This window comes from Dasypus novemcinctus, chromosome 6 (assembly GCF_030445035.2).
Source record: "Dasypus novemcinctus isolate mDasNov1 chromosome 6, mDasNov1.1.hap2, whole genome shotgun sequence".
In the NCBI taxonomy this organism is placed as follows: Eukaryota; Metazoa; Chordata; class Mammalia; order Cingulata; family Dasypodidae; genus Dasypus; species Dasypus novemcinctus.
This window is the reverse complement of record NC_080678.1, coordinates 15676982-15702428: the sequence shown is the minus strand read 5'-3', so window position 1 is coordinate 15702428 and position 25447 is coordinate 15676982. Positions and strand designations below refer to the sequence as shown.

The 25447-nt window shown below is 52.2% G+C and overlaps 1 protein-coding gene across 4 annotated transcripts in view; it reads left to right on the top strand.

Annotated features, from left to right (window-relative positions):
• TACC2 (transforming acidic coiled-coil containing protein 2) overlaps positions 1-25447 on the top strand; it is a 226948-nt gene that overhangs the window by 166188 nt on the left and 35313 nt on the right. For all 4 annotated transcript variants that reach the window (XM_058298235.2, XM_058298236.2, XM_071215642.1 and 1 more), the window contains 3 exons: positions 11578-11714; positions 20861-22172; positions 25143-25203. In XM_058298235.2, coding sequence (XP_058154218.1) covers positions 11578-11714; positions 20861-22172; positions 25143-25203 — 1510 coding nt within the window. The remainder of the gene's footprint in view (positions 1-11577; positions 11715-20860; positions 22173-25142; positions 25204-25447) is intronic.

The following is a 25447-nucleotide window of genomic DNA, read 5'->3' as shown; positions in this document are numbered from 1 at the left end:
CGAACAAGGAGGGCAGCAGGAATTTAAGGATTTTAGATACTGCTTCTGGTTATTGAAAGAACGGGGGGGGGGGCGGTGGATTGGGGAGAAAGGCAACTGCGTTTGGGAAGTTGTAATTCGAGGAATGATATGGTTGCGCTTGGCACCTTTAAGAACCATAAGGTTGAGCACCTGCCTCCCACATGGGAGGTCCCAGGTTCAGTTCCTGATGACTCCTGAAAAAACAAGCAAAACAAGTGATTAAACCAACTCAGGGAAGTCAGTGGGGTTCAATGGTTGAGTGCCAGCTTCCCACGTGTGAGGTCAGTCCCCAGCCCTTGGTACCTAAAAAAAACAAAAAAAAAAACAAAAAAACCATATGACGGGCCCCAGCCAGTGAGAGGCTTTCTTAGCAGCAGGAGAGCCGGAAGGAGATGAGGACACTGTGGGGACAGATAAGCCCAGGCCAGGGGGCACTATGGTGCTGCGGGAGGAGGGAGTGGGGGAACGACGTCCAGGTGCCTGGTTCAGGCACAGCCCTTCCAAAGCTGCTGGAAGCACCAGGCCTGGGGGGGGGCAGGGGCAGCAAGTGGGGGCACCCAGTTCTCCAAGGAAGTGAAGGAGCAGCATTTCGTGTCCTTGGCAGGTCCTCAAGGGCCGCGTTACCCTGGGTCCGGCTGGCAGGAAGCAAGTCTTTCTGAGCTTTCTCTTGCCTGGGACCTGGAAAGTTCTAAGATGGATAGTGTTGGGTACTCAGCCATTGGGGGAGTGAGCGCCCCCCTGGACCAGCTCAGACAGGCATCCATTTCATGGTCAAGAGGCAAGTGTTTGTCCCCTTGGAGTGTGCTGAGTGACACTCGCCTCCCCTCCCTGCTGCGGCCTTGGTGGTAGAAACTGGCCTCTAAGCGGGGAACGCGGGTTGGTGCGGCCTCAGGCTTGAAATGGCACTTAGGAAGTTTCTGATTGCTTTTCTATATCTGGGAGTTTTGCATTCTTTGGCAGAAATTCTCTTTTTCCATCACAGACTATTTAATTTTTTAAATTTACTTAGGTTTAGAGGTTGGAAATGGTGATTTGGTGGAATTATTCTAGTGGATTCTGCTACTGAGCTGGCATGTGCTCTCCTGAGCCCCTCTGGTGTTGACCTTTGAAAGAAGAATGATGGGGAAATACCAAGAATCAGAGCTCTTCCTTCTTATTTGGAGAATAATTGTTGGCTTCTCCATTCAGGCTCAAGCAACGAGCTAGTCACTTAAGCCCAAACAATGGCAGAATCCTCCCTACTTTCCTTTTCTTGCTCCTTACCCTCCGTTTATCAGGACATCCTGTGATGAATAGAGAGAGATGAGCCTGAAATTATTTAATTTAACTTAGGTTCCTTCAAGCTGAAACCGGGAACGAGAGTTTTAAATAACAGGAACTTTAAGATGATGGAAAATGTTGAGCCTTTGATGCAAGAGATTTGAGAAAACAAAGCCCGGGGCTCACCTTTAACACCTTGTCAAGAGAGCACGAGAGAAGCCTGGAGCGCATCTATATAAGAGCGCTGGAAGGCAGGGGGCTGGGAACAAGAGCCAGGTTGTCTTTTGTAAGATTTATACCTATTTCTCTTAGCATGAAATTGTTGCCAAGAAGGTCACTTCTGAGAGTCTATTTTAGCTCAATTGGGATATTGTCACGAAATCCTTTATCCTCCAGTCAGCGATGTGTGTTTACTTGTTTGATTTGGGAAATTGTATTTAGTTGCTGGAGCTTTTTATATATAATTGAAATCTGATGCTACTTACCAGCCTTGCCATATTTAACCCACTCCTTATGGCTCCAGTGTTTTTTGGTATAATCCAATCAGCCAGCATAAAAGTCGATTCCCATTCTTTTGGAATTACGAAATAACGATTTCCTTCTTTGTGTCGATTCTAACGCAAATCAAAATAGATGCGGATTTCACAGGAAATTTATGAAAGGCCCCTCCTGGAATGTTGACCCTTTCTTGGACGCTCATTGCCTTGCACACCCCTCGAATGTGGCCACATCTCACCTTCTCTGTTCTGCCATTCTGGCCCAAGTCTCTGACCTCTTCTGGAAGGTGCAATAGCCCACTTGCCCATCTGCTGATCTTCTAGCTCCTTGGAGCATCAGAGTGATTTTTAAAAAATACAGTCAGCCTGAGTCCTTGCTCGGAGCAAAACCCTCCAATGGCCTTCCAGCTCCTCCCCTTGTCCTAAGAAGCCGTGAGGACCCCCCAAGGACTCCCCCTTCCTCGTCAGCTTTGCTCTCCCAAGTGCCCTTAAGCCCACTCTTTGCACTTGTCAAGCTCTTTCTACCACAGGGACCTTGAACTTGGGATTCTCTCTACCTGGAACCTCTTCCCCTGGCTCTGTGATGGCCGGGCAGCTCAGATGTCACCCCTGAGAAGACTTGCCTTCCGGGAATGCAGGAGGGAAAAAAAACCATGTGCACCCCAGAGCCGAGGAGGATTATGTCAGCACTTCCGTTTTGCTGATTATGATTTCCCTCTGAGTGGCTGTGAATTAATTCAGTAAACATTTGAGTGAAATTTACTGCTTAATTTTACAATCCCTTGCCCACAGCCATTTTAGCTGTGTGTGTGTGAGGCAAGGTGTTGAGTGTGTAGGAAGAGCAGGAAAATCACATTCTTTTCTCATCACTCTGTATGCTAGTGAATCATTGTTCAACCGTCCCCCAACCACAGGGGGCTTTAAGGAAAATAAGAGCATGACTATGCTTCGTGTTTCTCTCAAATAGTAAGGTGAAGTATATAATAATTTTGGTTGTAGACTTTTAAAAGTTTAAGGATGGAGAGACTAAACATCTAAAGTTCCTGGTGTTGTGCAAGGCCCTGTACAGATAGGAACTCAGCTAGTCTTCAAAGCAGCCCCCTGTGGTAGGTTGTAATAGCCCATTGCACAGGCTAGGAAACTAAGACCAGGACTGCTAAGGAACAAATTCAGAACCAGATCTGTCCAATGCTCAACTTTATATATTTTTAAAGATTTATTTATTTATTTATTTTTCTCCCCTTCTCCCCCGCCCTGCCCCAGTTGTCTCTTCTCTGTGTCTATTTGCTACGTTGTCTTCTTTGTCTGCTTCTGTTGTTGTCAGCGGCACAGGAATCTGTGTCTCTTTGTTGCGTCATCTTGTTGTGTCAGCTCTCCGTGTGTGTGGCACCATTCCTGGGCAGGCTGTACTTTCTTTCACGCTGGGCGGCTCTCCTTAGGGAGTGCACTCCTTGCGCGTGGGGCTCCCCTACACAGGGGACACCCCTGCGGGGCACGGCACTCCTTGGGTGCATCAGCACTGTGCATGGGCCAGTTCCACACGGGTCAAGGAGGCCCGGGGTTTGAACCGCAGACCTCCCATGTGGTAGACAGACGCCCTAACCACTGGGCCAAGTCCACTTCCCTGCTCAACTTTCTATTTGATGAATGCTGTGCTGTTTTCTTCTACAAGCCAGAATCATAGAATGCATATCTTAAGAGAGAAGAGTGCTTTAATTTAGACATTATCAGTTCAGGATTTTTAATAAGTAGGTCAAAGATGAAGCTGATATTACTGCATTATGTATGAGGGAATGGTGTGAAATGTACAGAAGCAAGCCGTGTCTTAAGAGAAAAAAAGCACATTTTCAAGGATCCAGGCAGAAATCACTTCCCAACAGTTAGTAGGCCGTCTAGAGCCATCCCTTTCCTTTCTATCATGTAAGGAGCTCAGAGGAAAAGGGACAAAACAGATAAGTTCTCACTCTTATATGGCACACAGATGCTGTGGGAGAAAAAAGTTGTCTTTTTTTTTTTTACTCCAACCCCCACACCCTTTGCCGCTGTGCTTGCTGTCTGCTCTCTGTGTCCGTTCTTCTGTGTCTGCTTGTCTTCTCTTCTTGTCTTCTCTATAGGAGGCACCGGGAACCAATCCTGGGACCTTCTGACATGGGAGAGAGGCACTTAATTGTTGAGCCACCTCAGCTCCCTGGTTTGTTGTCTCTCTCATTGTGTTTTCCTCTGTGTCTCTTTTTTGTTTCGTCATTTTGTTGTTGCCTCAGCTCTCTGTGTGCGTCAGCAATCTGTGCAGGCCCGCTCACCTTCGCCAGGAGGCCCTGGGAACTGAACCTGGGCCCTCGCACGTGGTAGACGGGGACCCAATCGCTTGAGCCACATCTGCTTCCCCAAAAAAGGTTTTTTAATTTTCTACATTTCTGACTCTTTTTTTTTTTTTTTTAAATTTTTTTATTTTTTATTGACTTTGTAATAATATTACATTAAAAATATATATGTGAGGTCCCATTCAACCCCACCCCCCCACCCCCCTACATTTCCGACTCTTTACTAAAATATATTGGCCACCCCACCCCAAGACCACATTCATATTTATGTGCAAAATCATTGAGGGTGTACACAATAGGCCACAAATTTGGCCGTTTCTCCAGCAGGGCTGGGAAAGTGGTCTTCTGGAGAACGTATCTTTCTTTTTAGTGGAGAGAGGCTATGGGAGGGATTTGTTGAATATCTACTCTGGGGAGGAGTCTGAGAATTATTAATTTTCAGATAAGTGAAATACAACCCAAACTGAACCCCCCACCCTAGAAGCATGTTCTCCCCCAGTAGGGCAGGTGCAACGCTGTCATTGAAATCCCAGCTGCTCAGCTCCTACCAAGGGGCTCAAGTGTTTTCTGGGCTGCTCAGATTTTAGCAAACTGGTTGAAATCTACATGTGAGGTATGTCTGTATCTGTTAACAGTGACGAGTACATATACCCTGAGTGTGTGTTCTTGGGTCCTGCTTGTCTCCATGTGAGCGAAACCTGGTTGCTTGTTACATGGCCTCTGACTTAGTGGAGTTCTCTGTAGAGAATATAAAAGGACTTTTAATGGCTGCCTGTTCGAAGTTCCTCTTTATGTCTACCTGTGCTAGTATCAATAAACCCTTCTTTGCAGTTACAATTTTAAGAATTTGAGCTGAAAGTAGAGATGGCAATTTAAGTTGTTCAAGCAAGGAGTTCAGCTGCAAAGAATGGGATTTGGGGGATATCATGCGTGAAGGCAAGGAAATAAAAGGGCAGTTAGAGTCCCTTCTTTCTTTTTCTCCAGAGACTCGGTTCACGTCTGGCCTTTCGCCAGTTACAAATCACTTGCCTCCTGAGCCAGGGGAACTGGTGCCATGTGCATTGCCCTCGGCCACTAGAGCAGCACTTCTCTCGGGCTGGGTGCCAGGTGTTGCCGCATGTACTGTGTGTGTGTGGAGGGGGTGTGTGCACCCACACATGCACAATGCCGTAACAAGCCTCCTTCATTCCAGAAACACTCCTTGTCCCTGAAGTCTGTGGGTGGGCACGCTTGGCAGAAAGGATAAAGTCAAGCAGTGGAGTCTGAGAGTAGCCACGTTTTCCAAGACACACTTCTGTCCACTGACAACCTGGAGGACAGCAGTTACCCCACTCTGGTGTATCCCCCAGAGTCTCTTGCTTGCTCAACTCAGTAGCTTTGGCCAAATAAAATAGCAGGCTTGGTTGGCTTGCTAGCAGTTTACATTTCCCCAAATTGATGATGCTTGGAGACCAAGGGCAGAGTTGGAGCTGCAGGTACAAGGGAAAGGCGTTATTAGCCTTACAGTTCATTACTCCTGTCTAGCAGACAAGTAATCCAAAGACCCAGGAGGTCAGGGGACTCGCCTAAGCTCCCACAGTTACGGAGGGAGAGACACGCTGGGAGGGATCCTGTGGTGGACATCTGTGGTTGGTGGGTTACCTAGCACTAGTCCACTTCCTGATTCCCAGTTTGTCTGGGTGGATGGCTTGTTTAATAAGGTTCCCTACCCGCTTCTGGCTAAGACACGGGCATCCCACCCAAGATGAACCAGGTCCCGGAAGTTTCTAAAGCTGACTGCTGATGGGCTCCATGTGGTGGGAAGCCTCGTGTGCCTGGAGGCCTGCCCCTCCAACCCTGGTTCCTGAGCCTCCTAGCCTTTAACAATTCCGATTTGGCTTAGTTATCCAGAATTATCTGAAAACCATTCGATTCCCTGCTGGCTGTACCCAGGCCTGCTGGACTCCTCCACCTGTGCCCTCCCCTTCTCTCACAGCGGTGCAGCCTGTGTGGTCAGAGCCACTGTGCCTCCAAGCCCTGCACCCATCTCTCAGTGTAGTGGTCTAGTGAGAACTGCTTGAATCAGACTTGGGAGCCCACGTGCCCCAGGTGCTGGGGATCTTGGGACGAACGTTTGTGGTGTCAGCTGCTTTGATTTGCCCTAGGCGACCTCACTCAAACAAAGACAGTGTCAGCCTGGAAATTCTAGCAGCCTGGCTGGCCAGAGCTTGCTCTGTGTTCTCAGGAGACATCACCTGACCCTCTGCTGCTCGGTCACTTGACAGTCCAAGGATGGTTGTGTTGAAATCATGTTCTCCATTTGCCTAAGTATCGAGCAAATGCCAGTGCTGTCTACAAAGGCGAGCAATCAGCCCACCTTTTACCAGTCTCGTCAACTTGTTTTGGGCAGAAGGAAAGTGAGTCCATGTGTGAGTGTGCATGTGGGAGAGTGTACACACGTGTGCGCGCATACAAGCACGCATGCAGCCGCCTCTTTTGCTGCCTAGAACAGTTACAAACGTCCTCACAGATGCATCAAGCCCTCACTCACGTGGGGCTGCGGTGCAGAGATGAATGAGTCAGTCTGATGTGCGGAGAGCTGCTTTCGATTCACGTAGCCGCCCCTCTCTTCAGGGACTGCAGATGGTCCTTTGGCTGATCCTTTACCTGGGTGTGGCCTCCAAAGGGATGGGCGGTGGGGTGACGGGTCCTCGGCAAGGGTCGCTGGGTGCCGGGGGAAGCCCGACCCTGGGCAGTGCACGCCTTGCTCGGTTCTGCGCTCGTGGGGACCCGCGCATGGGGCTGAGTCCCGTGTGGGCGCCTCCATCCCAGGGGAACCGTGCGCAGTCCTGAGGAACTGTCTGGAAGCAGATACGCCCAGGGGACCATCCCCTTCCCCTCAGCAGTGCTTGAGAGCTAACTACTTGATAATCAGTCAGCACTTAAATATAGAGAGCTTCAGATTTCCAGAAGCATCCCAGGGGAGCCTGTTTTAGGTGGCGGAGATGGGGGTTAGCTCTTATTTCGGAGGCGGTGCTTAGGGGACCATTGACCCTGGGGCAGGGATTGCCGCGTTCTAGCTGGGGCTCTGCCGCCACCAGCGGGCCAGTCACTTCTGCTCTCTGACCTCAGTTTCCTCACTTTTAGAGATACTTAGGTATGATCTCTAAGTTCTGTGGTCTCTGAATTGCCTTTGGAAACTTATTTGACTAGAATAGTAAATTATTATTCCAAGCCTAGCAAAACTTGAGCAAAATGTAACGAAGTAACGATGTGCTAGAAAACAATGTTGCGAGTACCTCTTTTTAAAAAGATACCCATGTTTTATTTATAGATATATTCACACATACATGTATGTATATACTTGTGTGTTTATCATTCTATATACACACATATTTGTGTGTGGGTACTGATCTTGTACTATTTTGTTGCTGTAGTTCATAAAAGTAAACCATGAAGGTATTTAAACCAAACTAAAAATGTAGGGAAACAGGCCCTTAAGTCCTGCTTTTTGCTACTTACTTGACTCTTCTTTGGGGACAGTTTCCACAAAGTGTTGTGTTTTGATAGTGTGATTCTTTAGGGCCTTGTGACTATAAGCTTCTACCCCAGATAAATACCCTTTTATAAAAACCACAGAGTTCTGGTACTTTGCATCAGCACCCCTTTGGCTAATACACTGTGTTCTGTGGAACTCCAGAGCTCTCAAGACAGTCTCTGAATTTCAGTTGAAAAAATATTTTAGGTGGTGCTAACACACCCTCAAGGGGCTCAGCGGTTTGGGTTGTGGCTAGCACTGTTTGTGGACACTTGGGGTTAAAAGTCCCCCCTTTCCTGCTTCTGCACGCACCACCCTGTGTGGTATTGGATGCCTCCAGCATATTGCCTGATGCTAATTATTAATTGGGTTTTATGCCGTTAGGTGACTCCCCTCCCCCTCCTGCCTAATCAGAGAATATTCCATCATCACAGGACTAGCTGTTAAAAAACAGTTGCTGTTTGTAATTAGTCATCTGTACATGTCATACGTTTTCCAAATAATGTGCAACCAGGAGAGAAATCAGTAGGTACAAGATGCAACTGGCATCTTCATACCCCGATGCCAAATCTTCAAGTTCATCAAAAACAGTTTAATTGCTCCCAATGGTAAATTTAGGAATGTGTTATAAATCAAGCTGATAAACAAAATAAAATGCTACTTGTATTGTTTCTATACATAGGAATTTCATGTCAGATTTCATTTGGATAAAGTTCTGTTGCTAAAAACATTTGGAAGCCTCTGGAGAGTGAAAAGGGCTCAGATCTTAGAGGGAGACATTTCTAGATTTGAGTCCTGGCTTCCACCTAATAGGAATAATGTGGCTTCCCTAAGCCATAGTTTTTCATCTGTACAATGGGCCTGCTTTCCACCAGACAGGATTTTTTTGAAGCTTTTAGATAAGAATTTGAGTGGGCCTGACACATAATGAAAAATGTTCAACAAATGGTAACTTTGTCATGCAGGTACTAGGGTATCTAGCACTGCTGTTTGTGCTGGAAATTAAAAGTCACCATATTTAATGTCTGGCCATTAAGAACTGTTACACTGTGTAAGTGCTTGTGTTTGCATGCATTTGCATATCTGTTTATAGAGTGAACATCGCATATACATATCCTAGTAAATATATTTTCCTATATTTAGAGATGTTTTAGCAGACTGGTGGCACATTCTCTTTCTGATGCCTATTTGTGGTAAATTAAGTTAATTTCCTCTTCTTCCATTTTGAAAGCACGTGGAGCCTCAATAGAATAATTTCTTTTACTTTAGTTTCATGTAGCAGGAAAATAAAGAAATCAAATAACCAATGGGAATTCTTTTAAGGCACTTGGGAGTCCCAAATGCTGCTTTATTTTTACATATAGACTCTTTGTGGGTGGACTGCAGAAATCCCTCTCTTGGAAATGTTTTTGAGCCCCTGGGAAACTGAATAGGGAAAAAGAGCTAATTAAAAACACTACCATCTGCCTCCTCTAATTAACTTGCTCTTTGCTCCGGGGAGAGGGTGTGGAAATAGGAAAACAAGGCAGGCAATGCCGGAAGTGGGAAGTGAATGCCATTCCAACGGTCTGTGGTGGCCCTGGATGTTTTGACCCAGAAGTAGTTCATGGCAAACAGACATCACACCACAGAGGGGTTTGGTGTACCCCAGACACACGCACACAGGACGAGGATGCTTGTCCCTTCTGAGCAGGTGTGCGCGCCGGGCAGCTGGGATAGCACAGACCTCATTGGAATTCAGCTGCTCCAACCTAAGAGCATCCGGCGCTCCCTGTTGCTTGTGCTGTTGAAAAAGAGCAGGGCCCTTTGTGCTCCGGAGCCACACGGCGCCGGCGCCCAGGATGCAGAAGCCCGCCGAGAGCACACAGCTTCTCTGCGTCCCTGCGCCCGCCATGCCGCCTCGGGGCCTCCGGACTCCGGAGAAGCCCGCGGCATCCCGGACCCGGTGGTGCCGCTAACTTTTTTGTGCATCTAAAGAGATTTAGATCCCGTTGATCCCAGCAGGGAAGTTAGGGGTGCAGATTGAGGGGACAGAGGCGGTTGCTCAGCAGAGATGGCTTTTTCCTCCTGGCAGCTGTGGTCCCCGGTGGAATGGGCCCGGTGGGTGTGGACAGCCATGACCAGCACTGGGGAGTCCGGTCTCGTGGCACTTCAAGGGAGCTCCGGAAAGAGGCAAGTGGGCCCTGTGTGTCTCATCAGCATTATCCCTGCTGCGCGCAGCGCTGGGAACCAGGGGGAGAGCAGGGCCAGGTTCTGGGGCCGTACCCGGGGCCCCCGGCTCATCAAGGCCCCGTTCCTCTTGGAGGCTCCGCTGCGTACCTGCCTTGTGTTTGTCATACCGATGAGCAGATGGCAAAACTTCGGGTCCCTGCGTCTGTGGTGGTCTAAGTGTGGACCTTCCATTCTCCCCATAGGCAGAGGCTGACCTTTAATGCTAATGAGTGTTTGTAAAGTCAGCGTCTCCATGGTTTTTGCGCAGATTAGGAATTGACTCTTGAAATCTGGTCGTTCCCAGGCTCTGGCCGCTGGATCCCATCCACAGCAGCGCTGGTGCTTCTTCAGCTCTGAGTCCCTGGAGGACTCTGTGTGAGGTCGGAGGGGAGGGCGGGGGGCACGCAGGGAGGGAGGCCCCTGGCACTGCTGACGCGAGTCGCCGACCAGCAACTTATTAAAAACGTCGATGCAGGTTTTCTGAGGGGATCTGGCCAGCTGCCTCCTCCAGTCCGGCCTGGAGGGAGGTTTTTGGTTCTGGCCTCTGCACCGGCTGACGGTTTGTAGAAGACGGTGCCTGGTCCTTTGGGTCTTGCCGGGCGCTCAGCAGAGGGAGCATTTCACGGGGGACTGCGTGCCCCAGCCCGCCAATGCCCTGTGCTGTCCGTCTCCATCCAGGTTTGCCCGCCGGGACTGTTGGTGCCTTCTGTGATCCTAGCGTCCACCTCGGGATAATTAACGTCTTAGTTGTAAATGAATAACTGGGTATTTGGGGCTATTTAAAAGGCCTGGGGTGGGCGGCTTTCCCCGGCCGAACTCCCGGGGGAGGGCAGGCCCAGGCCGTGGGCCAGTGCCTTGAGCCAGTGCACAGGCTGCCTCCTGGCCGGCGGGACACCCGGTGCAGGCGCACTCACAGGTTTGCGAAAACCTCATTCTTCCTGCCCCCAGGTTGAGTCGCCAGCGGAGGCAGGTTATGGGAATGCTGCCAGTCAGTGCATCTGTTCCGGCCTGGGACGTGGCTTCGGTGCAGTTTGGCCAGTGGCCTCCCTTGCCCTAAGTTGCCTCTGGGTGCGTTTTGGCTCCTGCTCCCTGGGGGAAGAACCAAGGGCCACTGTCACACTGGGGCACGGGCTGTGCCTTGTGTTGATGGCCTGGCATGTTATTCGCACGTTAGCCTTCGTTCATTCGCCAGGTGTCTACTCAGGACCTACTGTTTTAGGCTCTGGGGTGCTGGGACAGAGAAGGCCACCGCCCTCATGGCGCCTTCAGCACCGCAGAAGAGAAAGATGGTAATCACGATGAAAAGTGAACAAATCTACGCGAAGTTGTGAGAGGCAGAGCGGGGAGGGTGACGGGTGCCGTGGGGAAGGTGGGGAAGGTGGGGAAGGAGCTTCGCTTGCAGGGAGCGGGTTCCCATAGGCCTCCCAACTCCCTGGGAACCTGTGGAAAGCTCTAGGCCTGTTTGGCTAATAGCCCAGGGGGAAGTTCATCAAGATTCCACTGTGTTTGTATTTGCCACTAAGGTGAGAAGTATGTATTTGGAGTGGTGCTGAGGTCAGAGTCTGTGTCCTTTGAGCACTCAGAGTGGATGATAATGCAGTCACCCTTGGGAATCCTGGTGCCAGATGACATTCCCAGCAGGAGCCTGGTCCTGGGTCAGCCCCCTCCCGGCAGCGGGACAGGCCCGGGGCCCCTCGAGCAGCCCCTGGCTGCGTCTAACCTTGGGTTTGCCTTCCTCTCTCTCCATCAGGAGTTCTGACTCTGAAGAAGCGTTCGAGACCCCAGAGTCCACGACCCCTGTCAAAGCGCCACCGGCCCCACCCCCACCGCCCCCCGAAGTCATCCCAGAGCCGGAGGCCAGTGCGCAGCCACCCCCGGAAGAGCCAGGTAATCGGGTGTTGGGCCCGGGGGGGGAGGGGTCAAGGTGCTGGGTGCACGGCTGGGGAAGGACACCCACCCCACAGGCTACACTCCAGAGAGCCGGAGGGGGGGCTCCAGGCTGTTTTATGTGAGTTTTGTAGGTTTCTGTGAAAACGAAGGGTGAGCAGACATAAACAGGGGGTTATTAGGTTTTGCTTTGTAGAGCTGGGGAAACCATGGGCACTTTGAACTTGAAGGATTGTGTTTGGGTGGGGCAGGTGGGAAGTGGAAGTTTCTGGCGAGGTCTTGGAGTCTCTAACATTTGGCCTCTTGCTCCCATAAGGACACTGGTTTTGGCCAGGTCATGTGGTTCTGTGCTTATATTCCAAGAACATAGTCCCAGAGGCTGGGGAAGTGAAGATACTCAGCAGGACAAGGAGACAAGGTGACAGCCGACTCCCTCCACAGGTGGCTGGTCGATTCCTCGTTAACCTCTCTTTACCTGATTTCTCGTCACTTTCCCACATCCTTTCTCCCCTGACCTGAGTTAAAACACGGGGTTCTCTGTGCATCTTCCAGGTGCACCAGTGCCTGTGGCATGAAGGTTTATTATGGGGCTGAAAGGAGCCCGGTGGTCCCAGAAAGAGCCCAGCACGCTGATACGGGCGCCAGGTGGTCCTGTGCCCTGCACTTCAGAAGGCCCCCCTGTTGCCCTCCTAAGGCCCCAGTGTCCCCAGGTGAAAAGGACCAATCTTCCTTCTGTGCCTCAAATACTAGGACCCCAAACTCCTCAGGCAGCTGCTCCCAGGGTCTGCCTCGCCCTCTCCACCAGGCCCACCTTCCCTTAGGCCTAAAGGGGAGCTGGGCACGGGGCTTGGGCTTGCAGGTTGGGGTGTCCACACATGCGCCCGGGACCTTGCCATGTGAGGGCCGGAGCTGGTGGTGGGAAGCAAAGGGGCGGGCTGAGGGCCAGGGGCCGCTGTTTTTGCTTGTCCTGGCCAGAAGCCAGGCAAACTGCAAAATACAGGGATCTTTTGATCTTGATGTTGGTTTTAGAAAGAAATGGGTGGGATTTCTTTTTTATCAGCTCTGCAATCCAGAAGGCCATTGTTTTAGGGCTAGATTCCTAAGCAAAGCTGCTTCCCTGAGTTGGCAGAAGAGGGGAAAGACTGTAAGGAAAGCACAGGATTTGCTGGCACCTATTTTTGTAATGTATCATGTAGTATTGGTATTAATTTGGTTTTTAGGTGGATAAGAAGCTGAAAGGGCTGCTAACCTTTCTCAAAGTGTCTTTTGCATCTTTCTTTCCTCTCTCCCTCTCTACCTCCCTTCCTCTTTCTTTTCTTTTTTCCTTCCCTCTCATCCTCCTTCCTTCCTCTCTCCCTCCTTCTTTCTTTCTTACTCTGTTTTCCTTCTCTGCTTCTTCCTTCCCTCCCTCGCCTCCCTTCCCTACTTTCATTATAAAGCATATAAAAATTAATTTCCTGTTATATTTTCTGAAATTCACCCTTGGTTTGGATGGCAAGTGGCCAAATGACAAATACATTGCAATCCCCAGGTTAAACATGTAATTAAAAATAAACTATTCCTTTTTGTGGGCATAACGAGTTCGTGCCTATAAATGAGTGGGATGCCTTAGAGAAGCATTTGGAAGGAAAACGACAATATGTTAGACTGGGAATTGTATCCCCAGAGACCAAAGGTGTACAAAGGGCAGCGTGTCCTCAGGGGTCTCGGTAGATGTCCTGCCCACTTCTGGGGAACGGATGGCCACTTCTCGTCTCTTCTTTGGCCTGTCTTGTTTCCCTTTGCCTGGCTTACTCCTCAGCAAAGACAATTTCCATTCTTAAAAATACACATACATGCACACACACACACACACCCCACCCATTTCTTCCTTGGATGGTGATTCGTAAAAAGCATGAGTGAATCCAGAGGACAGAGAGAAAACTGCACCAGGGAAGGGGCTGGAGGCGGTAATTGCCACTGAGTCACAGGCCTTCAGAACCTTTGATTACACTGGTTGGAGTCCTTGAAAAGGAACTTAATGCTTCTCCTCCTTTGAAAACTAAAGTGAGGCTAAATTTATGAGGCTTACACAATAAGGCATCTTGAGGTTGGAATTGTGTCTGCCTAAAGCCCCTGGCTTGGGCTGTACAAAGATCCATTTGATTTACTGGCACTTGTTAGCAACAGCCTTCCAGAAGCAAGGGCCTCTTGACCATTCTGCACACCAGCTGGGGCATTACAAAGGCGTGCGAAGCGGGCAGTGCTTGCGTAGGTGGCTCCTCCTGAGAACTGCAGGAAAGAAAGGGCAAGCAAGCAAAGTCTATTATTTGATTTTCCTCTGCTAAGTACCTAGGACATTGCTAAGGGTGCTGGAAGCACCGTATGAAATAGCAGACGAGACCCTTGCCTGTGAATCGAGACCTGGTTTTTCCTGCTGGAAGCCTACATTTTACAAAGCAGTCAGTTTACTGGGGGTCCTTCTGGCATCTTTGTGCCCTGAGGGATGAAGGGTGGGCAGGACACTGGCTGCTCACCTTGCATTTGCCCATCTTGGGATGGGGGGTGGCAGGCAGGACTCGGCTTACTTGAGCTTGGTTTTTCTTACATCTAATATGGAGAGGATGGCCTGCGGCCCTCTAAGGTGCTTCCAGCTCCGACCTTCCGTGTCCCGTGAGTGGAACGCTTGGCAGTTGTTCCAGTGGCCGTGTTACTAGAACTCAGAACCAACGAACAAGGGCATGATTCGTCCCCTCATTAGACAGCAGCTCCCATCTCAGTACCTGCCATGTGCCAGGCCTGTGTCAGATCCTTCCCACATTTCTTCTGCAACTCAGGTGAGAGAGAATCACCCCCAGTGCTCCCAGCAGCCCGTATGGTGGGTGTCTTCAGCAAATGTGGAGGTAACGGACCTTGTCCGCAGACTCACGGCTGGGGCCGGGGTGCTGGGATGGGAGCCCAGACCTCTCTGTTCTGGTCAGAACCAGGCGGCTCTCCTCCTCGGCCTGCATGTGCTGACGTAGCGGAGCCCTTGTGGGACTGCGTGAGCTGGTGCTGGCACTTAGTGGTGTTTAGTGATCGTCCCTGCTGAGCTGCCTGGTGCTGGGACAGGTGCAGGCACGGCGCTGTGCATGCCCGTTCTGAAAGCGGGGCGCCTGGGTCATGCAAAGGAGTTGTGAGATGGGCGGCGCGCAGTCAGTGGGGGCAGCAGGTACCTTGGACCCTTGTCCTCCCTCTGGGGATGTGATTCCTGGCCAAGGTTGCACTTGTCGCCCCCCTCCGGGAACGAAGCGTTGTGCTCACTCTTGCCCAGAGGCTGCCCAGTGCAGTTAAAGGCCATGTCTGGGCCTGGGCGGGAGCTGACGCCACCTCCCTGTCCCAAGCCTCAGGGCTTGGCGCTCCTGGGACTGCCCTCCCCCGTGGGCCTGCTTCAGGAGGCGTGTTTCCACGCGTGCTGTCACCGCCTCTCGTCTTCTCCGAGGGGCCTGTGCTGCTGAGAGATGGGGAGCCTCACCGGGCAGAGATGAAGAAGCAGGGTGCCCTTGCAGCCCGTGCAAGGATGGGGGCTGTGGTGGCATCTGCGGCCCCCACCGTGCCCGGCTAACGCGTGCTGCCTCCCATCTCCCTCCCCTTGAGGGTTTGCGGATGGTGGAGGAGACTGCTGGGGTTGAGCAGCAAGTGGGGGGCTGAGGCTCTTCGGACGCGGGTCCAGCGGCCACGAACACGCCGGCTCCCGTCGGCCGGGCCGCCCCCTCAACAGGACCGCCGGCGCCGCGTGTGCCCGGGTGCGGGTTCAAGGGCAGGCGGCTGGCGGAGGAAGCCAGGCCTGCTCGCACATGGCGCATGCGGTCCATGTGCCACCAAGCTCCAGCCTGGCCATGGTTCGCTCCCGGCCGCTCCGTCTCTGGAGTCTGGCCAGGATGAGCCATGACGGAGCTGCCCAGTGTTGTAAGTGGTCGGGGCTCCTTGGGGGTGGTGGGCTCCCGGGGGTCCAGCATCACCGCCGTGGCCCTCCTCTCCATCCCCATCCCTCTGCCTCCTCCCTCCTCCTCCCCCCACTTGTCACTTCTGGGCGGGGCCAGGAGTCCCCTTCGTACTGCAGTGTCCCGGGGCCCTACTGCCAACCTCCTGAGTCACCATCTCCTGGGTGGGACAAGGAACTCGAGCTGTTTGGAGCTCTGCTGGGATTCTGGTAGCAGCCAAGTGTGAAAACCCCCACATGGAAGGAGAGCACGTTCAGGCCCCTGGGCGGGAGACAGTGCCCAGGCCCGGCCCCGGGTGGCCACCAGGTCCAAAGCCCTGATCACCGTAGCATGGAGAGGAGACCTGGAAACCTGGGGGCCCTGTTGGCAGACGAGGAGCTGTGAGAGGATGTGGCCTCGCTTCCCGCAGGGGCTGACTCACCTCGAGTGGGGGCTCCGAGAGCCTGGGAGGGCCCTCGCCCTCCGGACGCAATTGACTTCCCTTAATGACCTCGCTGGAGGTCTCCACGACGCTCAGCATCCACGCCAGCGCGGTGACCCCATCGGTCCCACAATTGGACCCGAGATGTTTGGGGACCCCACAGACCCAGATAGTTTCCTGGGAACGGGGGTGCCTAGCCCAGGCCCGGTGGTGCTGTCCTCTCACAGCCGCCTCGTGGTCATTAGGACAGCTGCGCTGACCTCCGGGAGCTCTTTGTGGGCGACGGCACCGTCAGGGGCGCAGCCCCGCATTCCACAACAGTCCTGGGAAGTGCTGGCCACGGCCTCAGGGAGTCACAGCTAGGTTGAGGAGCTTTGGCTGCGGTTGTGTGCTTACCCAGTGGATACTTGGCAGAGCCAAGGCTTCAGCTGCTCTTTCTCTAGCAAGCGGACGGAGTGATGCACCGTTTGTAGCTCATTAGCCAACTTAAAATGGACACTTTTCCCAGGGTGAATAATGATTGCTGTAGATGATGATTCTTAGATTAGAAGCTAAAAAGCTACCCTCCCTGTGGCTGAGACCGTTCACCCTTGATGTATTGGTTTAAGTTGAGAGTCTGTGACGGATGCCAGGAGGCCCAAGGGTCAACTTTGGTCAGCCTGGGCCCAGTGGATCCCTGCCAGAGCAAGATCATTGAGATGGGGGTAGGGATTGAAGGGCTGAGGGAGAGGGGCGCTCTGACGTAGCTGGTGTAAGTGTTCCAGTGAGAAACAGTCCAGCAAGAAATGGGGCCTTTGGAGAAGGGAGGAAAATCAGTTGGGTGACATCACTTGCCCCTCTAATTTGCTTTCTTCCTTTCCTTAAGATTCCCTGTCGTTTCTAAACATGCGTGCTCTTTCCTTAACTGGGGACTTTTTTGGCCAGCACTTTTTGGACGATGAGCCACAGGTGCTGACTTTGTCTTCAGACTTAGCCCAAAATCTGGAGCCAGGGAGCAAGGCGTTGGCATCCAGGGTACACAATGCCCAGCTCTGCACTGGTAGCATTGGGCGTGGAAGCACTCGGACCCATGTCATAGAGTGGCACACACTGGGTGGCATGAAACAGGAAGTTATTGCCCCACAGTTGGGGTGGCTGAAGTCTGAAAGCAAGGTGCCTGCAGAGCCGCGCTCCCCCGAGGCTGTGGAGGATGGTCCCTCCTTGCCCCTCCTGGCTTCTGGCCGGTACTGCACTCCTTGGTGCTCCTCTGCCTCCGTCGTCATAGGGCCTTCCCTCTGTCCGTCTCTGAGTCCAAAAGTCCCTCTTCTTAGAAGGGACATTCTGTAAGGACCCCCGCTGTATTGGAGCAGGGCCCACCCTAACCCACTCTGGCCTCGGGTCAACTAATCATGTCTTCAAAGACCCTGTTTCCAGATAAGGTCAGTCATGGGACAGGGGTTAGGACCTGGGCATTTCTTCTGGGAACTGCAGTGACTGAGCTGTGTCTTGTCGCTCCTTCTGTCGAGGCACCCCAAACTGTGCAGCAAATATGCAGATATGGTGCGTGGACGCTGAGAAAGCCAGTGAGGGGTTGCTGAGAAACCAACTTGGCCACACTTGTGCTGGAAAACCAGGGTCTGCCTTCCGCAGTGACCTTTGCGCTGTCCAACAAAGCCTCTTTCCCCAGGACCCCTCCAAAGTATGCGTCAGAGGGTCAGCCAGCTCTGCAAAGAGCCCGGCTCAGCGCACCGGTAACCGCACCGTAAAAAGTGCTTCTTAAACTGGGGCCCTTTTTGTCCGGGGATATTTTTGGTTGTCACAGATGGGGAGCCGGGCGAGCTGTTGGCATCTGGAGGGTAGAGGCCAGGGACAGCCCCCACTACACTAAAGAATTAACCGTGTCAAAATGACAGTGGTGCTGAGATTAAGAAACCCTACAATAAAGATTAGGATTCCTGGTCTGTGATGATTTAATTAGGGAATGTCAGTTTGTAAACAGGAAAGCCATTTAAGCAGGCAGGGAGATTTTTCTTCTGGGGAGAACAATGAACAGATGGTTAGGCTGAGTAGTTGCTGACTGCTGTGTGATTTGGGGAGAACTACTGGCATTTTAAGGACCTCTGATGACTTCCTTCTTCGGACTGCGGAGGCCTGAGAGGGCAGTGGCCTGGCTCTGGAAATCGTGGAGTGGCCGGAGGTGCTTTCTCCTGCCCTTCAGGACCCATTAGAAAGCCCCTGCCCCTCCCCACTATGCCGGGGTCCCTCTGTACCATCTGTTCCATGTGTCCAGGGTAATTACAGAGCAGGAAGATGAGGCCACTGCTGATACGACGGGGCACTTGATGGTGCTAGATCCTGGAGGAAAGAGAGAGGGGGTTGGCTCTAGAAAGAAGGGCGGTAGACCAGTTTCCTGGGGCTGCTGTAATGAACTTCCGCAAAATGGGGGGCTCGCATCAACAAACATTTATTCTCTCGCAGTCCTCTGATGACCAGAAGTCCAAAGTCAAGACACAGCCATGCTCCCTCGAAGCCCGTAGGGGAGAATCCCTCCCTGTCATTGGGAATGCCTGGGCATTCTTTGGCTTGTAGATGTCCTGCTCCAACCTGCCCCCTCGTCACGGGACCTCTTCTCCCATGTCTCCTCCTCTTATAAGGTCTTCAGTCACACCGGATTAAGACCCCTCTACTCCAGGATGACCTTGTCTTAATTACTCACCGCTGTACCCTCCCTATTTCCAAATGAGGTCACATTTGAAGGTACAGGGGGTTAGGACTTGAACCTCTCTGTTTTGGGCTCAGCTCTTCTTTTGAGATGGGAAGGAAACAGGAATGTTTGGGAGACATGGGTGAAATCATTCTGGAAAGAGCAGAGGTGAGAGGCTTCAGTTGGATGCCCCAGTAGGACATGGGCCCCCGGTAGGAGCTGGTGTGGGGTGGGATTGGGGTGGAGAAGAGAGGAAAGGTTTGAAGCCATGGCTGACTTGTGGAAGTGCTTCTGGAAGGTGCTCTCCATTCAAAAGGCATTTTTGAGCCCACAGGAGGTGTGACAAGCTGGAGGAGAAACAAAGGTAAGTGTACGCCACTTGACATTTCCTCGTGTTGAAACTGTCAGATCAGTAGTTCATCAACGGAGGTTCTCTGCAAAGTGCTCCACGACAAAAGTTTGCGTGGTGTGCAAAGTTTCATGAGCTCTACAACATCCGCACCACCTGAGGTTTACAATAGTGAGTAGGAGAAACTCTACAGAAAGAAAAGAGTACGGGTTTAATTGAGCATTTCTCAAAGCTTTTTTTATTTGTTGGGCCAGGGGATTAGGGGTATTAGGTTTATTAGATAAAAATACAGGGCTCCCAGATAAATATGAATTTCAGATAAACAACGAATAATTGGGACATGGGGCATGCTTATGCAAAAATTTCCTTTTTCTGAAAACCCTATTTAACTTAGCAGCCTGAATATTACCTGGCACTGTATGGGGTGTGGGTGGCATGATGGCCGGAAGTGAGTGCACTTTTAGAACACTATCCTCAGTTGTCTCTGTGCCAGCTCCTTTTAGTCCCTCGTCTGTGCTGTCCCAGTGTTTAGTGTGCTTCCCAGTGGTCGCCCTCCTTTGTCTAGTGACTTGTCTGTGGTTTCCTGGAGCATCATTCCCCTGGCATCCTTGACTACCCAGAAACGCATGAGCAGAGACAGCTGGTGCCAGCGGAGCCCCAAGTGAGCCAGCCAGCGTCAGGGTGGGCCTGTCCCCACTCATCAGTGGGGTCACAAGAGCCTCGGGCATCATCCAGCCACCGTTGGGCGCATCCACAGCATTTTGGGAAAGAGGTAGCAGCTTCTGTGGCCAGCTGTGGCCGAGGAGGTAGAGAAGCCAGGATGAGGCAGCGGAGAGGAGTGAGAGCAGTCAGAGGGGAAAGACCAAAGCCAGGAGCAGAGGGAGAGATTGCAGGTGGTGCCGGAGCAAGGCCGGTGGCAGGCTGCGGCTCAAGGCTCCCATCGTTCCTCAGGATGGACAGGACAGGCTGGATGATCATAGTAGCTACTGTTGACCGAGGGCTTACAGTGCTCCAGACACTCCAGGTACTTGCATTATCTACCCCCCCCTCCTCTCCATTGCTTCCGCCACACACCCTCTTTGCTGCTCCTGGAACACACGAGGTATGCTTCTGCCCCGGGGCCTTTGCACTGGCTATGCCTTCGGTCTAGGATGTTTTTCTCCAGATTTCTGCCTGGTTTGTGCCTTCTCCTTTCCAGTCTTTGCACACATGCCTCCTCAGAGATCCTTACTCGACTCTCCTATTTTAAAATTGTAGCTCCCCTGTCCTGCCTTTATTTTTCTCCATATCACTTAATCACCATCCCACAGTCTAAATTTTATTTATTTGTTTCATAACTGTCTTCTCCCTAAAGAACATAAATCCCAGGAGGGCAAGAATTTTGTCTGTTTTTTTCATTGCTGACCCCCCAGCACCTAGAAAAACAGTGCCTGGTTCTGATTAGTGCCTGGACAAAACTTTGTTGAACGACTGAATGATCTGAGCTACCTTAAACGGCCTTCCTCACTCCCTCTTTGCAGATGAAGGAAGGGAGGGTAAACCTGTCCACAGTACGGAGCTATTAATGGGTGGGACCAAGATTTTTGGCCAGGCAGGTGCCCCGTGGGGGGCCCAGGGGGGCCCGGGGCTGTGGTCCGTCGACCTCCTCTCTCCACGGTGGTGGTCTGGCCAAAGATGGGGTGCGTTTCGCATGTCCTGTGTCTTTAACATGCTTTGTCTCCGTCCCCGCAGGATGTGGTTCTGAGCCGGTCTCCATCCCCGATGGCCCGCGGAGCGATTCGGTGGAAGGAAGCCCCTTCCGCCCTCCGTCGCACTCCTTCTCCGCCGTCTTCGACGAAGACAAGCCGATAGCCAGCAGTGGGACCTACAACCTCGACTTTGACAACATCGAGCTGGTGGATAATTACCAGGCCTCGGAGCCCCTTTCCCCGGATCCTAAGAGTCAGGCCTGCGCAGCGGGCGCGCGCAGGAGGTCCAGCGAGTCTGCCCCCCTCTCCAAGTCCACCCTCTCCCGGTCGCTCAGCCTGCAGGCCGGGGACTTCGATGGTGCTTCCTGTCCAGGCAACGCCGAGGCCGCGGCCCTCGTCCCCGATGCCTGCAGCACGGGTTCCAGCAGTGCTTCCAGCACCCTTAAGCGAACTAAAAAGCCGAGGCCGCCTTCCTTAAAAAAGAAACCGGGCGCCAAGAAACCCGCCGAGACCCCGCCGGTGAAAGAGACGCCGCAAGAGCCAGCCGACGGGAGCCCCGTCCCCAGCGAGGAGCGGCCGGCATCTGAGACGAAATCGGAACCAGCCCAGACGGAAGGTTCCGGAGCAGCCTTACCTGAGGAGACACCCCTGGAGCCTGCTGCTTCTCCCCAACCCGCCTGCCCCCTGGTCGCGGAGAGCGCAGACGGGGCCGTCCCCCCGGCCGCTGGGAGCGGCAGGGTGCAGAACTCGCCCCCCGTGGGAAGGAAGCCACCACCTCTCACCACGGCCCCGGAGGCGGCGGAGGTGACGCCGTCCAATAGTGGGGGCCCAGAGGACTCTCCAGCCAAAGGGCTCTCAGTGAGACTGGAGTTTGACTATTCTGAGGACAAGGGTAGTTGGGACAACCAGCAGGAAAACTCCCTTCCTACCAAAAAGACAGGTAAAAAGCCGGTGGCCAAAATGCCCCTAAGGAGGCCAAAGATGAAGAAGACGCCCGAGAAACTTGACAACGCCCCTGCCTCACCGTCCAGGTCCCCTGCCGAGCCCAGTGACATCCCCCTTGCGAAAGGTACCTACACCTTTGATATTGACAAGTGGGACGACCCCAATTTTAATCCTTTTTCTTCCACTTCAAAAATGCAGGAATCTCCCAAACTGCCCCAACAGTCCTACCACTTTGACCCTGACGCTTGTGAGGAGTCCATTGACCCCTTTAAGACGTCCTCTAAGACCCCCAGCTCGCCTTCTAAATCCCCAGCCTCCTTTGACATCCCGGCCGGTGCCGTCGAAGCCAACGGAATGGACGGGGACGGGCTGAACAAGCCTGCCAAGAAGAAGAAGACGCCCCTCAAGACGTAAGTTCAGGGGTCGAGTTGGTAAGGCTCGGCGGCGGGGGGCTGCCTCGGCCGTGACCCTCCGTCACATGCCTGGATGTCTGCGGCCCCCCTTGCCAGTCCCCTGGCTGCTGCTGGAGCCCTTCTCTGGGCCGGCAGGGTGTGCGCTTGCCTTCCTCACTGTGGCCACAGTGGTGCTCTTTTCCCATCAGCGTTTTCCCCTTTGGGCTCTAGAGTCCTTGATCTTTCGTCTTAATAAGTCGGGGGTCTAAAGCTGGACTTTGGGCCAAAGACCTGACATTCACCTCCAGGGGAGCAGTCGAGCAGAGACCTGTCAGTCTCCCTGCTGGTGATTTACCCTTTTCCCTTTTGACCACCCAGATTGCTTTGTGTGGTGGCCTAGAAGCCAGGAGGTCTGCCCTTTAAGTTAGTGTTAAATTTCATAGTAGGTGCATCAGCCCGTTCTCAAGACAGGAGGCCCAGGAGTGATGGGTCTGCCCTAGGCCCCTCTTGTCTCCATCCCCCTCTGTAGTCAACTTTTAAAGCCCAGGATCCAAAGCCCAAAAGGCCCAGGAAAGATAAGTGAGTCCACGAGGAGAAAGCCACCCTACGTTCCCCATAAGGCCATCCGTTAGCAGGTCTGTTGCCCCCAGATTCTTTATCTGCCAGGTCGATGGCCTGTGTCCAAGCCTCCTGATTTCATCCCAAGACCCCGCTCCAGCTCGGATGGCTGCAGGTCCGTTGTTAGGGCTCCAGACCAAGCTTAATGTGCCTGCTGCCTACTGGGGACCTCCTCCTCGTACTCAGTGAAGTTGCATCAATGATTTAATAAGGCTGCAGAGACTGGGATCGCGGCGGCCGAGGGGCAGAATAGGCCACAGTTGCTGGCCTCTGCCTGGCCTGGACAGAGATGGGAAGGACTTCCTTAGAAGAGGCAGCTCTGTCACAGGCTTTGGCCTGGGATCATCCTCTCACCCTGGGCAGTCAGGCCAAACATGGACTTCTCCTAAATCTGCTCCCCAACCAGGTTCTTCTTACAACTCCAGGGAAGCCATGTTGGGAGTTTTCTTTTGACCAAATAGGAGGAGTCTGAGATGCCCAGTCAGCTTTGGTTCTCTGTCATGAGAGCCAGCTCGTTGCCCCACCTTCTCCTTTCCTGCAGGTAGCTAGGTCATACCCTGTCCCAGCCGCGTTCTCGTTCCATCGCCACAGCTAACGAAGGCCGGGAAGCTGGTCTGTCTTGTCCTGTCTCGAGTGCTGATGGGGGCTGTTGGCTTGGAAGGCCCTACATTGGGGTGACAGCTCTTTGGGTGTGTTATGGGCTACTTGTCTTGTGGGATAATTGGAGCTGGGAGAGGAAGGCATTCTCAGACAGCCCCCAAAGCCCGGGATATCGCCCACCGAGCAGAATCTACAGCAGATGCTGTTGAATCCTAACCCGTTGATAACCAGTTGTCTGCAGATTTATCTTTTTTGTCAGTTCCTTCTGTCTGTCTCTCTTTTTCTTTGTCTTCTTGTCTTAGGATGGTTGAAGATGTGATGTCTGTATGTTCTCTGTTGTAAGTAAATTTAATGGAATCTGCCTTTTTTGCCCACTGTGCTTTCTTCTGCTTTTTATTTATGCTCCATGGCTGCTACTTAACATATTTCTGTGGCGGGGTTGGGAATTAGAGGCATGGGGCTTCCCAGGAGCAGAGCTTGCTTTTTTCTGTTTCATCATGATTAGCCTAAGTGAGACTGCTTGGTCATGAAAACATGATCATTTAACATCTGCCTGCTCATCAGGAATGGAACTTTTTTTCCTCCCTTGCATATTGAATGTCTTCATCTGAAACCCAATATCATATATATTTAACTTCTCATTCCATTCTTTTGTTTTCAGTTGGACTAGTGGGCGATGGCTTTCAATGGTACCATGGCTTCATGGTAAAATTATGATCCCATCCAACCACAGGCCTTGGCTGCCGTGGATTGTTCTTGCTAATCAATGAAAGAGAAATAGTTGGGCTGTTCCAAATTGAGAGCTGTGGGGAGATTGGACAGTCCCTCCCAAGTGGAGCACAGCGTTGCAAGTGGAGCCCAAGGCTGTTAGAGCCATCACCGGGCTGGGGACCGTCTTGTCATCCTCATCTGCCATCTGTGTGTCACTCTGTCAGGATCCATGGGAACTCTGTACCTCCAGGCTAGGTCTCCCCTGGGCGGGGGTGGGGTGAGGTGGAACTGGGACCTCCCTCTGCCACTCCCTCTGCGTAGCTGGCCTCCTCCCAGGCACCCAGCAGCCCCAGGAGAGGGCTCAGTCTCTCTGGCTTTCTTCTGTCCAAGGAATTTCTTTAGCGTTTTCGTTGTACTTAGTAACTACAACATGTGCGGTTATATATTTATATGCATGAATAAATATATGCTTCAGGCTGTGATTTCACTGCTTTTATGGCAAAATAAATGCCATGAATGCTGTAAATTGCCATTTATGGCATGCTTTTCATGACTAAATGCCATTGTTGGAGCTTTTTATTTGAGAGAACACAGGAAGGAACTGGAATGCCAAATTGCTCTGCCCGTCCAGTGAACAGCATAAGCAGGGAAGGGATCTAATGTGAGGGCCACCCCCCACCCACCCAGAGCCCTTGCTTTGCTGGGAAGGGCAGTCTCGGCAGGCAAGGCTTCCTTCCGTTCACGTGGTGAACGGTTGCCCAGTGGACTGGCCCACCGTTTCTGCTGGATTCCCACCTCCCTCCTCACCCCTGCCACCTTGACCTCTTCAGGATTCTGAGCTGATGTTTCTTTTGCCTCAACTGTCCATCCCCCCTCCCCCCCCATTTATCTACACGAAGGAGAAAGGAGTCATGAATGCTGTCTGTTGACTGTGGTTAGGGAAAGACATTAGAGGACCTCCCCGTCCCTGGCCCTGGCTTTGGTCAGAATCCCACCTCGAAGCTTTCTGAGCTTCTGTACCTCTGTGTGTTGTGTTTACATTTTCAATTTTGTTTCCAGTGACACATTTAGGGTGAAAAAGTCGCCAAAACGGTCTCCTCTCTCTGATCCACCTTCTCAGGTATAATGTTTCTTTGATATTTATGATTTTCTTGCCCCCCCGGGGAGAAATCTGAAGTTGATGCTGCCGCGGTTGTATTCCCTGCTAGGAAACCAGCTTTCCTTTCTGCACATCATGGGCATGTCCTTCCTCCTACACGGAGGTCCCCTCTGCTCACACAGGGCATCCTTGGGTTCCTTCCCTCTGGGGACAGGCAGAGTGACTGAGCAATAGGAAGAAGTTAAGGAAGAAAGTCAGTTGGCAT